Source organism: Lutjanus erythropterus, chromosome 21 (assembly GCF_056507025.1).
Source record: "Lutjanus erythropterus isolate fLutEry1 chromosome 21, fLutEry1.hap2, whole genome shotgun sequence".
NCBI lineage: Eukaryota > Metazoa > Chordata > Actinopteri > Lutjaniformes > Lutjanidae > Lutjanus > Lutjanus erythropterus.
In genome coordinates this window covers 19,358,670-19,375,826 of record NC_139337.1, presented here as the reverse complement: position 1 = coordinate 19,375,826, position 17,157 = coordinate 19,358,670, and the positions used below count along the sequence as shown (strand labels likewise).

The window sequence follows — 17,157 nt, the reverse complement described above, 5'->3', positions numbered from 1 at the left end:
GCACTATTCGTTAATTTAGCAGGAATGTAAAGGTCAGTAACATCTTCGCTAGGGCTGGGAAAAAAACATATTAGTTGAGAGTAAAAGGCAAAGACATTCAACTCCCCACACTGGCACTATAAACTCTAATCTGAGGGACGGAGGGATTAACTTGTTGTGACTGCAGGGTTGCTGGTTTGCTTCTGCAGGCGTGTCTTGGCAGGAAGAGTGACTGAGTATCGCTCTTTCGACCCTCAGCAGGTACTAATCATGTGCCCTTGAGCAAGCCAGCTTATACCTGGATGGTACAGTTGATGTATGACTTGTACTTGAAGGAAGTGGTTGTATTGGCAGCAATGACTGAGCGCTCGCTTTCCACAATTCATCTTAAATGATGTTGCGTTCCCTCAGCAAATGTACGACCTGACTGTGGAAACAGCTCCATTTGAAATATGGACAGGATTCTTCTTTCAGGTCCAGCTTTTATCAGTAGCGTTTATGTGACACCTGCCAGAAAAGATAAGATTAATGGGATAGTTCACCCAAAAATGCATTATCTACTCACCCTCATGCTGATGAAGTAGTTTTTTAGTCCACAAAACACTGCTGGAGTTTCACAGGAAAACAGCGTGGCAGAATCTCCCAGTTTAAGTTTATGGTGACCAATTTTCAAACATAAAAAAGACATAAAATGGAAAAAAGACATAAAATGCCTCATAAAATCGAAAAAAAGACATAAAATGCCTCCATACTGCTTGTCTGGTATAATCGAAGACTCCTAAAGCTCCAACATGCTGTTTGAACACCACACACACCCAGTTCAGACAGTGTGCACGTGGCTCCAAGATAAGGATCTACAGGGAAGATTCAGGATAAAAACATGCTGTAAATAATAATATTTTTTAGTCAACTTGGCATGTTGGGGCTTTGAGAGACTTGGGTTACACTAGACGAGCAGTATGGAGATATTTTGTTTATGCAACGCTAACAAACAAACAGCGTGTCATTTTGTTAAGTTTTTAGCTAGTTAGCAAGCAATGAATGTAAAGTTTTGTATTTTTATTTAGCTACCTTGAACGATATTTTATTAAGGATTACAGAGTAGCCTAAAGTTAACAGTTCCCTCTTCTGGACAGCAGCTGAAATTTATTTTTTTTATTTGTTTTATTTTGGGTATGGTCTCCATTCTGCTTAAACTCTATTTAATGTTTGGTTTATATCAGTAAACTCACTACTCATTTAAAACCTAGTTTTGCTTAAGTCTGATTAGAACTAGTCGTAGATTAAATTAATCTTTGTTGCTACAAAACAGTTATAGTGATACAGATGTACTCACGCACATGCTGCTGATTTATTCTTGGGTCAACATTTTGTTCCAGCCTTTGTCAAGAAAAATATCTAAAATTGTAGTCTGGATGAAATGAACATTCAGCATCATCTGCACCTATTTCACAATATTTTACCATCAAAAGCCTGTTATTTTACCCTTTGGAAAACACTGCAACCACAGATTCCCTCCATCTGACAGCTAATCTATCTCCTGTCCCGGTGTCCAAACAACTGCTGCCCCTGCTGTGTCTTTTCACTGAGACATTTAGTAGACTTCACTGTTGTGAAAATATGGATTACATAGGTTCAAACACAGTCGATGCGAGGTGTCCCCCACTGAGTCCCCATCATTTTCCCGCACTGTGCACGCAATATTCAATATATTCCCACATACACGTTTGCCTCAGTCTCTTTGTGTGTGGGGGTGAGTGAGTACAAACACGTAGATGCAGTGTATATATTATTTTTCTATACTTAAGAAAACCAAACGTCTTTATAAATATTAAAAAGATGATAGCGGCATGCCAGATAAGAGAGGATTTTCTCAGCCCACACTACTTTAAATAGCTAGTTTTAGATTCTGAAATTGGTTTCGGAATGGAAATAAAATGGTTCTGCAGCAATTTAATATACACTTTCATAAAAGTAAAGAGAATAACAACAGAATGGTCAGGATTGATGCAGTACTGTATACTGATTATTATCCCTCCACTGCATCCCAATTCCATACTACAGCCCAGTTATATACGCCATACTAACTGTCACTGTTTTTCCAGTTAGTACATAAATAATTCAACATACTTTACAATTATGTAATTTTTCTGCTTTCTAAGGTCTTTTTTTATTTCACACTTCCTGCAATTTATTATTTTTTTTGCAGCTGTGAGCACTTCCAGTTCCTTTGTGCAGTAAAAAAAAAGAATGTGCAACAAAAGCAAACTCATAAATTTAGTATTTGATAGAATGGATGCAGTATTTTATAAGTATATGTGAACCTGAGATGAAACGATTGCTGGTTTCTAAATAAACCACTGTAAAATTCCAGAAGCTATACTGACTGCTGACTCCTCACTCTTCTTAACTGGCTGATAAGGGCTGCAAGCCAGTAATAACTGCTAGGCTAAAAACAAGTCTTATCTACCAGCGGTGTTGGTGAGTAATGCAATTAAATTACAAAATGAATGTAATAGCTATCTGTTACAATTAATAAGAAAAAATATATGCAATTAAATTACAATTACTTATCAAAATGTTGGTGATTAAAAGGGGTTACATCCAAATATGTGTTTGATGTTGCCTGGTGAATATATGCACTGTACTGAATACACTCTTCTAGTTATGTTATAACTGTTTATGATTACTGTGCTTTGAAAAACTCCTGGTAAATACTGCCCAGAATCAACAGGAGTTAGCAACAGTCTCCCAGAAACAATGGCATGAAAACTTTGGCACTGCAAAATGTAAAACTTTGTGAACTTATTTCAGTGTGTGTATCTGTACTTTTCAGATCCTACATATGGAGTATGGATTTGGGGCACAGTGTTAGTAGTCAAGCTGTCCAAATGTTGGTTCCAACCCTTCCCATAATGCAATTCAATTGTAAAACTGATTACTACAAACTCAATGTCCCCAATTTATGTCAGGCGTTTCTATTAGAAATGTGCAGTCTGGAAGCCCAAAACAAAATAACCCTGATGATGAGGCTGGTTTATTTCCTCAGACTTGACAAAGCTCCTCCAGAGCTGCAGAACACATTATGCAGCTGCTTCCACAGGCTGAGTGGTACTAACCATGACAAGTAAACAAATTTTTATGTGTAACATTGGTGGAGGGCACCTTTAAAAATGCAGTTACTTCATATGGGAATGGGCTGAAGTTAGGTTATTTGTATAAAGGGCGCTGTGGGGAAAATCTAAATCAAAAATACATATTTTCCCTCTTGATTGTTTTGGTGTGAGTTTTGGAGGTATCAGTCGGAGAGTCATCTGCCTTTTCTCCAATAAAAATGGAACTAGATAACACTTGTGATGCACAAGGCACCAAAAAATATATTTGAAAAACTCAACAGCAATGTCTCTTTCCAGACATCGTGACCTGGTTACTCAAGATAATCCACAGATGTTGTTGCGAAAAGTTCCATGTAGGAACTATTTTCTTTCTACCAATACAAACCATATCACTGCACAGAATTCAATTAATCACCTGAAGATGGTGATGATGATGTGCAGTTGTGTTGTGTAGTTAAACCACAATTATGAGTACTGTTGCCCTGACTCACTGTGATCTGCACATGCAGCATGGGTGACAACGTTCTCTCTATTGCTGTGTTTTTCCTCTATCTTCTCTCAACCAGATGCATTTATTTAACGTGTAATGCACTTGGTACCCTGAAAAATACCGAGTTCAGTACGCAACCTAAACTTTAGCACCACTGAGCTAGCTAGCACGGTGATTCAGTTGGCTGGTGTGGTAGAACACAGCAAACAGCAAGACTGGAACAAAACTCGTATCTCCTGATTTGATATTATCACAATATCTGGGTGCCAGTTGGATATGTGTTGCAATTAAATGCTATGATTTATTTGCAGTTTTTATTTGCTTTTTTACCATTAGACCATATGAAAAAGTTGAATCATACACTTCTAGAGACTGTATATTGAGTCATTTTTCCAAACACTATGAATATCGCGTCAGTTGGTCTTTGAGTTTCAATTCAGCGGCATTGTTGCTTATACTGCATGAAAAAGTAGTAAATAAAATATTTTTTGAAGTAAACTGCTACAGCTTTTCCTGCTCATCAAGCTGGTGTGAAAAACATAAATAAAATAAGATGTATGAACTGTGAGCCTTCAAATCAACATCCTCTGAACTTGAAAAATGTCCTTTCATAATCCTAAAAAGTCAAAAGTTTGAGCTTTGGCCCTTTGAGGTTCCTGTAGCTGGTCATAGTGGAGTGTTGAAGCCAGAGTAGCAGATTAAGTTACAGTAGCTATTAACTCAAAATATGAGCACATATGTTGTTTTATGTTAAGTATGTAAAGGGAAAATGGATAAATTTAAGATAATATAATTTATATTTTTCTCCACCCCTTATGCATAGCACAGCAGGGAAGAGGACAAACATAGAATTTTGATTTAGGGGTGAACTGTCCCTTTAAGCTTACGTTTTGAAGTGAACATTCATGGTGAATGTTTCCACATTAGTATGTATAAGAGAAATCTGTATCTGTTTGTCTCTTTCATCTCCGGTCCATGCGACAGAGACATTGCTATCTCTGTACGTCTTTGTACACGTGTGTGCCTGCCTGTGCGTATTCCCATGTGTGCCTGCCGCCTCTCTGTGTAGGTAGGCGTATATTCCCATCTCAGACTTAAGAGATTCAGTAGTTAGGCGGAGGAGCTTGGATCCCATTTATCTTTGTCAGACAGTTATTATCAGGCATTATGGAGCCGAAGTGAAAGCCTGTCTGTCTGAGCAGGACTCTGCTGATGGGGGGGTGGAGGTTGAGGAGATGGTTTAGGGTGTTATTGGTTAAGCTCGGGGTTAATGTCCTTACTAAGAGTTGGAAACTCCCTTGAGGATAATTAGAGCCTGTGTTTGACACGTTGCCTCGATTCTGCTTTACTGCTAACAACATTATGTTTGTTGTAGGCATCATCACACAACATTCACACTTGAGCATCTTGCAGTTTGTGCTGCTATCTGAGAACAACTACTGTATGCTGACATTAACAGATTTGCTAACTCATGCATAATTTCTCCTAATGAATATCCATATTAGCATAAATGCTGTATATCAAGGTGAATATGGTGGTGTTTTTGGCCTTTTCTATATGCCTCCATGTAACATAAGCCAAGCTATCTCCATGAGCACATTTTTTTCTCGGTCACATGTGCTGAGTGTGTGCGTTCATGTGTGCGCTTGATGGGTTCTTCACACTTCACAGTGAAGAAGGGGAAAGGAAACGTGTGCATTGTTAATATGCCTGTCTGTCCTGTGCAGGTGGTCGGCGGCGCCTGGCTTTTCAGCCGGCTCTACTGTAACATCTTTGTCACGCTAGATGTGATGATGTGCACCGCCAGTATCCTCAACCTGTGTGCTATCAGCATTGACAGGTGAGTGTGCAGTGTGTGTGTGTGTTTTTACCTTCCTGCTGCAGCTACAGATGTTGCCATGACATCTCCAGTAGTATGAATGTCATCGATGAGAAACTTACATATTTCAAGGTGTTCTTCTTTTGTTCACGTCACTGTCTAGAAATGACAAAACTTCCTAGGGAAATACATCTTGCTCATATCCTCTTGAAAGATTTATGTATATCTAGTGTTTTAAAATATATTCCACTACAGATTAATAGGGCTGTGTATTGGCAATAATCTGGTGATACAATATGTGTCATGATTTAATTTCACTTTTTACCTTTACTCCCTACATTTGAACACAAATATCTATACTTTCAACTCCTTACAATTTCAAAACATGCTTGGTACTTTAATTTTAATGCATCTGAGGGGAATTGTTTTTTTTTTTTGCATCCTTGCTCGCTGCCCTGCCAACATCAAGATCGAACATATAGAAAAGACAATTAACAACATAATGAACGTAACAATAAGAAAATGACACAACAAAATGAAAATGCCATAACAAGACAAAAAAGATGTAACAACACGAAAATGACATAACAAGACATAACGAGACAAAAACGACGCCACAAAACGAAAACAACGAAAAAGACGTAACTAAGTGTGCTTGTTTGCCACCTCTGATTTTAGGAAACTATTGTGGTATAAAGGATAGACCATCACAGGCATAAAATATGGGTTTAAAAAGTTTGCTTTTAGGTAGCATAGATAACCACGCTGCTCTCTAACTGCTGGGGTTTAAACACAACACAAAATGAACCACTGCCGTGAATCTTTGTATGTATCTTGAAGTCATGATACAGTGTTTTTGAGAATTGATACAATATAACAAAATAACGGGCAAAATACAGGCATCTCATGTCAGAAGGATTAAAACTGATTAACTTAGAGTAACATCATTTGTTAGTAATAGTACGAAGATCAATTATTCCGAGGATGACATGAAGCACAGTGTCCTGGCACAAGTGACAGGTGTGTCTCAGTGATTTTATGTCTTTTCAGCAGATAAGATTAAGCTGTACAAACTGAATCTTAGATATTTTTTGTCACAAAGTCCTTCCACAGTGGCGCCTGCACTCTCATCTGGTTTAAAGGTGGAATGACATCAATAATTTATTCATGATAACCTCATCAGTGCAATAGACGAGTGAAAACACATCAGTAATATTCTGACATAATTTACAAAATCAAACAGGACTTTTTAAATAACTAAAACCAGCAATTATAGCCTACTTAAGTGATTTGATCAGAATAATTTAACAATTCCATGTGTTGCTCATTTTATCTATTACTATAAAGGTTTATTTTTGGGACAAACAGGACAGGATTTGGGACAGTGAATTTTTTCAGCACACCTGGTCACCCTAGAATGACCTCACTGGAGAGATCCCTTCGCTGTTCTCGCTTGGTCACATAGAGGAGTAACATGAATAAATAAAGGCAGGTGCTGCCACAAACAGAGCATCTTATGCATGTCACACATGCCGAAAGAATACAATCTGAATCATGTGTTGAATAAATGGATCATATTTGTGTCTAATTAGCGCTACATATCAGAAATTCAGCTGAGCTAATTAGCCAGGTAGTTAGAAATGAGCAAATTAAGTCAATATTTACATATACATAGCCCAAAATTACCAATCATAATTTGCCTCAGGGGGCTTTGCAATCTGTACGTTAGACCCTCATTAAAGTAACAGAACACATAAGCATGACAAAAAAGAACTTAAGGTTACCTCAAGGTGCTTCTTCAAATCAGACAGTGAGTCTTTTGATGCTGAAAGCGAGCAGAGCTGCACTGAACTGTAATGTTGTGACTGTATGCACCTACAGACATGCATCAGAGAGATGTCAGAGCGAGGGGGCTGCACACGTACATATAGTCAGGTGCCCCGAGCAGTTAGGGGTCTCAAGTTACTAGTCCACGCTCCTTACTTTGGTCTCCAACCCTGTGTGTATCTGTGCACATCAAGGAGTGATGGAATGAAAGATGATGAGGAAGAGGCAGATAAGAGGAGATTTTGTGTACCCTGTGTGTTTTTGATTTGTCATTCCCAAACTTTTAGGCCGTGCGCCACCTTCTACATCTCTCACAAAGAGAGCATGTTTAAAACAGTTAAATTGAGCCACTAAATTCTGAGTATGTATTTTCGGAGCAGTGGGCTTTTGTTTTCAGGATAACAGACTCAGCTTTACATTGACACAGTGTATGACTCATTGTCACTTGTCATTGTAGTATACTGGTGTGCTTTTCTTGCGCTCAAGAAGGTCCCTGAGGCTCACTTCAACTTATTTTAAATAAAGATTTAACATATTTGGTCACATGGCTCCAACTCGCTAATTGGACTGCAGTACACGTGTTTGAAGTCTAGGGTCTTACATATTGCTTCTTCTAAGATATTGCAACTGTTTGAATTAAATTGCAATAAAGTTGCACAAGATCTGCTGCCTAAAGACCAAAGAGAATAGATACAGTACGCTCTCCTGCTGATTTAAGACACACACACACAGAGAGAGAGAGAGAGAGAAGGCTCAGTGCCTTATAGTAATAATAATACCAAAATGACAGCATTACACCACCATTACATTTTTTATCTCAAACACACCCAGGAGCCAGCTGGCGCACTGCACTTTGGGTATGTTAACATGTAATTGCCGTGTGTATGTCTGCATTAATGTATGGGGAACTGTGCTGTGCCGTCAGTTTGAACCTCTTCTGTAGATGTGCATCATGTGTTTACATTATTTATTTGCTTAGTTTTCCTCTTGTGCCACAGTAAATATTTAATAGTTCTCTAGGGTCTTTGAACTTACAACCCCCAGGCCTCAAGAGTTCAACTGTATGGAATGAATTAAGTACTATAGAAGGACCAGAGGTGTCATGGGGATGTATGTGTAGAGCGTGTATAGAGGAAGGAGTCTTCCTCAGTAAGATTTTCTGATGGGCGCTTTCATAAGTTATAGTATCGTCATTTACAAAGCTGGATTAGCAATAAGGCAAAGCAACAGCTGCCCAAGGGGCCCAAAAGTCCCACTCCCCTGTTGCATAAACCACCTTAAGTTTCAAAACTAAGTTTGTCCCCAAAGCAGAATACTGTGTTTCCCTGAGCAAAGAGATTCACTTAACAGCGTTACATAAAGCCTCTTAGGTTGTCTCCTTGCCTAAGTGTTTAGACTCAGGCTTTCACAGCAGTTACTGTCATAATACAGCCCTGTGCACTTCAGTTACCATGGTTAGCTAGACGGAGAGCTTAGCTAACACACCTCTGTTAGCTAGCTTCTACAAAACGGACAGCAAAAGAAAGCCAAACTGGACAGAAGATGAAGATGTTGTCCTCCTTGAGGTATGTGGAAAGTGCAAATATCCAAAGTGGGTCCCTGTGGGTCCTTTAAAATTTACTAAGAGATAGATTCAAATTTACTTTAGATAGACCATATCTAAGGAAATCCTTATCGTGATTTTATGCAACAATTTTTTTCCTCAGATGAAAATTTAGGGGAAACCTCAACTGGGCACAGTTGAAGTTTCCCGTGAAAATGAAATTTGCAAAGTAAAAATGACAAATAAGGTGGTCCTGCATTATTATCTAATTGTGTGCCCCTGCCATGTAGCGTATCAACATCTAGTTTCAACACTTAATTAATCCAATTAATGAAATGACAGCGTGTAAACAATGTGAGAATATGTGAAAGGGGTCACTCATGAGAATTATCACCTGAATCTGCAGCTCCCCACGGTTTTAAAGAGCCTGATTGTGAGTTTCATCTTTGTTTCAACATAACTCTACTGTCTGCTTCACTGTCACTGCCTTAATATTGTTGTTTCTGGCTGCTGCAGGCAGCTGTTTTCTGTCAAAAACCTATAAAAACACATTGTACACTACCTGCTCAGCATCAGACTTCTTTTTTTTATGGAAAATATTTCATTCAGTTTCTGAGATGTGGGCGAACACATCTCCACAGGAGTTTCAGCTCAATGATTTCTCCTTTGTACATTTATCCTTGTGTGTTTTTTCAAGTACAATATGTGATTTTAGTAAAACTTTTCCCACAGCTGCTGCAATTATGTGACTCGTGACTTCAGTGAGTTCTTGTGCGTTTTGACCATGAACCACGAGAAGTGAAGTGTCTCCCACAGATTTCGCAAATACAAGGCTACCTGTCTGACGTGCTTTGACAAATGAGACACGTGAAAGTATATTTTTCCACGGCATCTAACCAGTGTGGGCTCTTCTCATGTGGACAGTCAGGTTACCATTAAGTCAGATAGTTTATCCATGCATGTTTTCTCACCTGTTTGGATTCATATGTGCTTTTTCATGTCTCCCACGCAAGAGAATTTTTTCTCACTTATGTTGCAGGGGTATAGCTTCTCATCTGTGTGCATTATGTCTTTTCAAACATGACATTTTACCAAATCTTCTCCTGCAGGTCTTGCAAAAGTAGTTTCTCACCTGTGTGGGTTCTCGTGTTGTGCAACTACATGGCAAACAGATGTAGTTAGAGACGAGCTGGTGAACATAGTGGAACATGTAGCAGCTAACGAGCCAAATAGTTCCCTCAGGAGTTGGTGAAAACTAAAAGCCAAAAGAGAGTGAATATTGGACTTAAAAGAGTAATTTGATATATTTACTGTAGTAAATCATAAAATGAAAAGAAGAAACATGCTTAGTTTAAATGCAACAACAGTTCTGCAGCGAGCTCTGAAATATTCATTCCACTGCAAAAGTTCTGTTTTTCTTTTGGCCACATGGCGCATTTCACATTTATTAACTTTACATGGAGCTAAAATAAATATATGCTGTTCACCAAATAAGTAAGTGTTGTAAGAAATCATCAATAATCATTTAGAAGGAGCAGATGTTTATAATGGTTAAACTGAGCAATGTGTTAACGAACTGAACTCCAACTCCACAGAGTGTATTTTTTGGAGCAGTGGGCTTTTGTTTTCAGGATAATGGACTTAACTTTACACTGACAGACAATTTATAGCTGATCAGCTTACAGTCAAGGTTTTATCATTGGTTGTCGTTACTGCTGCTCGAGTAAAATAAGCAACTGTTTGCTAACAAGTTAATCATATCAACTTAAAAAGTGATGATAAGTTGTTGTGTTGTTGCAGGTTTAAATTACTACAAATGAATTCATCTACAAAAACAACCCGCAGCCAGGACTGGGTCTTAATGGGAAGTCTTGAAGGCAACATGCTACATTCACAATGCAGAAATGTCTGCCTCGAGCTCCCTAGCAGGTTAATCATGTACAGTAATTATTTTATAGTTTGTATCTTTAATCACACATGGTTACATGCCTGCCCATAAGTTTGTCCTGCAGTGTTTTTGTATGCAGTTAATAATTTGTGTGTGAGGGATGAAGTTCTTCAGAGCCCTGTGGTTCTCATTGATTGATTATTAAACAAGTCAACATCACTGCTACAGTATCACACGCTTTGTGAGGTGCTAAATTAATGAGAAGCACCAGGGGCATTCTGTGTCACTGATAGTATATAACACACCCGTGTTACCTTTGTGGCAGCATTGTTTATTTATAAGTTTATGGCAATCGGCGCTGTGATAGCAGTGAAGATTTGTCGCCTCTTAAACAGAAGAGTCGAACAAGGCTGCATAGATACACCAGAGAGGAAGTTTTTGCATCAAACTTCAAGGTGAAGTGTCTTTGTCAAAGTGTTTACAGCGTAGGTCATACTTTGAGCAGCGACTCAGAGCCGAGGAGCCTCGTTTTCATCCTCATCGAAAAATGTAACTCAGAGCAGCACTTGTTCAATAAATCATTACATTATTTTTTTTTACCTCTCCACTATTTCATCCCTGCTTTTATTTAACCAGACAGCAACAAGGCGGGAGGGTAAAGATGGAGTAAAGCAGGGAGGGAAAAGTATTTTTAGTTAGCGTCTCTGCTCTGGGTTTCGCCCTGCATTTTGCCCAGAGAGGAACCAGTGTAATTAGTCTGATGAGGATAAACAATCATGGCAGTTATCTGGCTCTAAACAACATAACATCACATCCATTTTGGGTCGGGGTCCAGCATAATTGCTGCTTCTTCGGAGCCAGTGCTGAACCCAGTTTTTCCCGGGCTCATTATACAGTCTTGGCATATAGTGTGCTGATTAACTCTTAAATCAAAGCTCCACAAGGTTTAGTGCTGAATACCCAAATTGTTTCTAAATAGAAATGCCAGGTTTGCTGCTCCAAAGCTCTTTATGTTATCCGCTTCCTCGCAGCAGTGCATTTCTTGGCATCCCCATGGTACAGTACTTTTCACGTAGGCTCATTTTATCCCTCCAATTACTCCCTTTTACTGTACTAAATCAGCACTTTTTACTTCATTCAGATGTCACCACCTCTACATACACATTTTCAAAGCTGGACAAACTCTAATCTGTGTGTGTGTGTGTGTGTGTGTGTGTGTGTGTGTGTGTGTGCAGGTACACAGCAGTGGTGATGCCCGTCTTGTACAACACCACCCATCGCTCCAGGAAGAGAGTTTTTGTGATGATCGCCACCGTGTGGGTCCTGGCCTTCGCCGTCTCCTGTCCCCTGCTCTTTGGTTTCAACACCACAGGTCAGGTTAAACATATTTTGACTTCACTGTAATAGAGAGACAACTTATACAGGATGCAGAATAGAGTGCGAGGCACCGTGTTGTGTTGTGAAGATTCAGGGTCAAATTTCAGTGGTGGAGCCAGCGGTAGGACATGAAATGCAAAGTGGGATTTAAAGGTGCACTCCACCAATTTAGCATGTCAGAGTCAATTTGTTAGTCATGAGGAGTGCTGCACTGCTCAGCCTGTGAAAATGTTGTACTGTATAATATCTCCTGTGCCATGAGCTTTGTCAAGTCTGAGAAAATAAGCTTGAGACTTCGAGTTTTCAACGGCAAGCCTGAGTCACCAACTGGACCAGGTTGAGTTTGAAAGATCAGGGAACACTACAAATATGTAACATAGCAAAAATAGCAAATTTATCTATTTAAAATCCCCATGAATCACAAGCATTGACTGTAACGACAGCAAGCAGCTCCAGTGGACGTGTCGCAGCCATAACGCCATGCGGCCGTGCCTGGTGGAATAGCTATAAGCTATAAGCATTATCCACAGAGCAGATTGAGCCGTATTCAGTCAATTTTGTAAAATAAAACACACTGTGTAAAAATGCAATCACAAAAAAAGAAACTATTTAACTACATAGCCTACTTATCCATGCTGGAAGCACAAAAAGCAAACAAAATCTGAGCAAGTAAACATAATCAGGTAGGCAAAACACTACATTTCTGAAATCCTGCCGAAACGCTGTTGTTGGGCGTTAAACCATGCGGAGGATGAATCAAACCGTGGCGCAGACGTGCTGTACCAAGTGGAATCAACAGGTCACACATATTTACATGTTTCTTGTAAAGACGGGCAGCTAGGAAGGAACTAAAAAGCGACTAGCGACAAATTTAGCGGGGTCTCCCTCTCGTCTTGTGCAGTGTGTAGGCAGTTAGCGTGGTGTGTGGCAGGCAGGACGCCACTCTCCGCAGGAGAGGGAGCTCAGTTGTAGTGAGTCTCTATGGTTACATTGACACTCTCTGTCTAAGCCTTCTCTGGATTGGATCTGGAAGTACAAGTGATGTTCTCTCATTCTTTCTCTGCAGATCTCTGGATCAAGATGTTCTTATAGCCTGTAATTATGTAAATAGTTTGTTTGATCTTCTCTCTCACTCTTTCTCTCTGGTACTTGGATGTTTCTATATGGAGTCATAGCTGCACCATAAATAAGGGACGGTGTACAGTAGAGTACAGTGGCTGGGGATCTCTCCCTCGCTGCAAACAACAAAACCACTGCGTGATAACAAAATATATACAAAACATGAGTGTATGATGTCATCTGGCAACTTATAGTGACTTTTGCAGCTAATGCTAGCTACACTGATTATAAAAGAGTTGGCTAAGTTGCTTAGTTGCACAACTAACTGAGTTAACAGCAGCAACAAGTAAAGTTATCTTTCCAAAAGGAAAGATTAATGATGGTAAATGACCTTGGCACTTTGTTTTATGTTGGTCTTGGAGGCTGTGTTCAGTCTGACCATGTTCACTGGGAGGCTGGTGCTGCTGTTCCATTGCCCGCTAACAGCTAACAGTACGGTACATTTTTACAATTGGGAAATCTAAGAATCACTTTAGGCCTACAACAATTATGAATGACAATGACAAGGTGGAGAGATGGTGTCTATTTCTGAAAGCGTCTCTGATTATTCTGAGGGATGTTTTCTAAGTAACTGAAAATTTGCTGTGCCAACAAAATCACGTCTTCCAGATTTGGCCAGTGTGATGTGGCAACAAGAACAATCAACCCAGTAATCAATAAATCGGCTTGAGGAATGCAGGAGGTGTCATTGCCAGTACCTATTATTATTTCAGTAGCAGCAGGACAGATGCATGACTGCACGCACACAATGAAGAGCATTAGTCAAACAAAACATAAAGCTACTCACAGAGATTTTGTTGAGTCCATGTACAATCAATGCATAACAAAGGCCGCTGATTGCAGGAATCCCAACTGTTTTGTCAGTATGCAACCACGCATTAGCGCTGGAGGGAGGGACCAATGGGTTCACATCAGCTGCTGGATCCTTCATCATTGTTCAGAAGAAATGGACTGAAAGAGAGCAGCTTGGCAAGACATATACTGTATATGTGCCAACTAAAATTGCTAAATAATGTGAATTTAAAATAGAAACTGAGGGCGGATTGAAGTGTGGCTAGAAATAGATTGTATCTGTCTGTCCTTGTTTCCATCTCTCTGTGTATTGAGGTATGTGGTATTGATCCGAGGTAACGTCCAGGGAGAGGCAAATCACTTCAGTATGTTCATGCCATTGACATGCAATACATATTTCACAGCTGTTGTCAGAGCCTGTGTCACTTCATTTTATAGCAGGGTTACTTCAGCTCACTTGATAGATATTTAACTCTGGATTGAATAATTAGTCTATGAACTATTATTATAATGTCAAATAGTCTCTTATCTGGAATTTATTGCGTAATTATTGTCAAATTAATCATCCCCTCATCTCACCGTCATCTCTGTGAGTTAATGGAAGCAGGGTTGTACGATTCAGTTTGTATGCAGAATATGAATGAGGACAAGCCATCGAGGTCATTTTCAAAATGGAGAGCATGCACCACGGTCAGAGGTCGGCTGTAAATTATCATCCTGTGATTTTCAGGCTGTTTTGCATAATGAAATTTTCTTTTTGACTCAGATGACCCCATGGTGTGCTCCATCTCCAACCCCGACTTTGTCATCTACTCCTCGGTGGTGTCCTTCTATCTGCCGTTTATTGTCACCCTGCTGGTCTACATCCGCATCTATGTCTTTCTCAGGATGAGGCGGAAGAGGATCACCTTCGGCCAGGTCAGCGGGAAAGTGCAGCCAGGCTCAACGCCGCCGTCTGTGGTGAGATAATTACCATATTTTTCTTTCCCTCTCTTTACTTTGTTGGTGTTTTCAGTCTTACTGAATTATGGTACCATTTTCTAATGACACTATTCATAAAAGATTTGTAAGTTTTATGTAATGCCTTGTTAATTGCTTTATTAATCAGGTGTAAGAGCTTATATGGACAACTGTTAGTTTACTGTAGCATGACAGATGCTTTGTCTTTTTAGTTTCTGGATAAGAGCTGCAGGGCATCTGAACCAAAATGAATTTACAAATAAGACCCATACCAACATTTATTCAGGTAGACATGATTATTATTGTTTATACATGACTTATAACTGTTTATAACTGCAGATGTGATTGCTGATTATCGTTTATTAATGACTTATTAACATTTATAACTGTTAATTACTTACTGACATTTATAATTTCAGACTTGTTGGCTGAATTACCTGCTCCTGAACCTGAATTATATATGGCTGTCTACCAACTAAGAAAAATACCATTATCCACTGTAATAAAACCCTTTAGATCTAATTGATTAAAGTCATGAATTTATAGTGGTCAGGCTTAGAATAGTGCTGATATTTTCTTTAGCTTCTAATGAGCTGATTTTTTTTTTTGTGTAAGCAAGTTTTTCTCCTTGCAGCAACCTTATATTTCTCATATAGATACAATCTCTCCCCCTCAGTAACAATGGCTCACATTATGCACACTCATAATGACTTGCAAATTACATTTCACCTTTATATTGCAACCTCTTACTGTTGGAGTCGCTCACCTTTCCTTTTCCTTTTATGTGCACATACTTCACTGTAGTAAAACCTCCCCTAAAGCCTCGTAACTGGCTCCATTATGGTATCAAAATGCATTGCTGCTGTCAGAAACACTGTCCATATAAAAGTATTTTTTCTCATATGCATGGATTTTTATAATTCACAGGTAAAAGTGTTCAGAGGAAATGTCAGAGGAATCTCAGGAATGTTACTTGATCTAAAAGGAGAGAAAATCAGCATGACTTTGTGTGAGGGTGCTCTGTAAATGTGTGCAGTTGGCCCTTTGTGATGGACACAGGTCAAAGATTAAATGTAAATGTACTGTAAAGCTCGTGCTGACACAGCCATCGTGGTGAAACTGAATCTGTTCTTAATTAAAACGGCTCAAGATAAATATAGTAATTTAATGTGGAGGAGCCTTGTGCTCATTTTCACAAGACTACATGAGTTTTGAGGAAAAAAGAAAAAATACAGATAGATAAATTAATTAAAAAGTGTAAGACTCCTCACAATATAATTGGCCAGAATCAGCCAATAGGGACCTTCCGCCTACACCTAAACTAAGATGGAGTGTAAAAAAATGTTGAAAAATATGGTCCAGATGTACTATGAGCATCGTAGCAGCTGGTACGCTCATGATTTCTCCCTCTGCAGATGAGTAATTTAACTGTCTAAGTTATTTATTCATAACTAATGTACATTTATTAAGTTTCTATATAACTGGGGGACAGTTTACTTGCTTGTAATTCCGAACAGCTTAATTGGGAAAATGGAAACAATCTGATGTTTGCTTGTTTGCATTGCTTCCAGTTAGGAAGCAGTGTTAGGCAGCTATACACAGAGCATCTGGTCTGGGAAAAAAGCTGAAAAAGTGATGCAAATGCTGGCATGGATATTTGATAATGTCAAAAAAAACAAAAAAACAAAAACCGAACCTACAAAGGTAGAGCAAGAGCCAGCAGCATAATCAGCAACGGAGACAAACTGTGGTGAAGCAAGTGCAGCAAAACCACCAATGCAACAGTCACTAACTTTAGGCCATCCTGTTGCATTAATGTTAGCCTCAAACTTCTCCAACATTAACATGAAAATCAAGCTCATACCACAGATGTTTTGTCCACTGAAAACCACAGGCAAGTGATTTAAGCAAAGTTTCCTACGATCTTTTTACGAGCTCATGGTATTCATCCTGGGATTGTCTGGAATATTCAATTCAAGAAGACGCTGCTTTCTGCTCTCCTTGTCTGAGGTTTCAGTCACCTGCATCATCTCCAGACGCCACTTTACTGTGACTGGATTTACAAATTGGAAATACGCCATGGAAAGTCGGATAAATAATGCAGGGTGCATCAAAGCGGCATCACATGTGTGAAGCCATATGGAGGTTTAGAGAGAGACGCACAGTGACAGGCCAGGAGATCTTCACTCTAATCAATGCAGATCAGCTGATAAGTAATTGTCACTCCCTTGTCATCAGTTATTGATG

General features: G+C 39.2%; 1 protein-coding gene across 3 annotated transcripts in view; it reads left to right on the top strand.

Annotated features, from left to right (window-relative positions):
• The window catches only part of drd3 (dopamine receptor D3), a 32,303-nt gene that overhangs the window by 5,619 nt on the left and 9,527 nt on the right, over window positions 1-17,157 (top strand). For all 3 annotated transcript variants that reach the window (XM_084747148.1, XM_084747149.1, XM_084747147.1), the window contains exons 3-5: window positions 5,313-5,425; window positions 11,898-12,034; window positions 14,717-14,910. In XM_084747148.1, coding sequence (XP_084603274.1) covers window positions 5,313-5,425; window positions 11,898-12,034; window positions 14,717-14,910 — 444 coding nt within the window. The remainder of the gene's footprint in view (window positions 1-5,312; window positions 5,426-11,897; window positions 12,035-14,716; window positions 14,911-17,157) is intronic.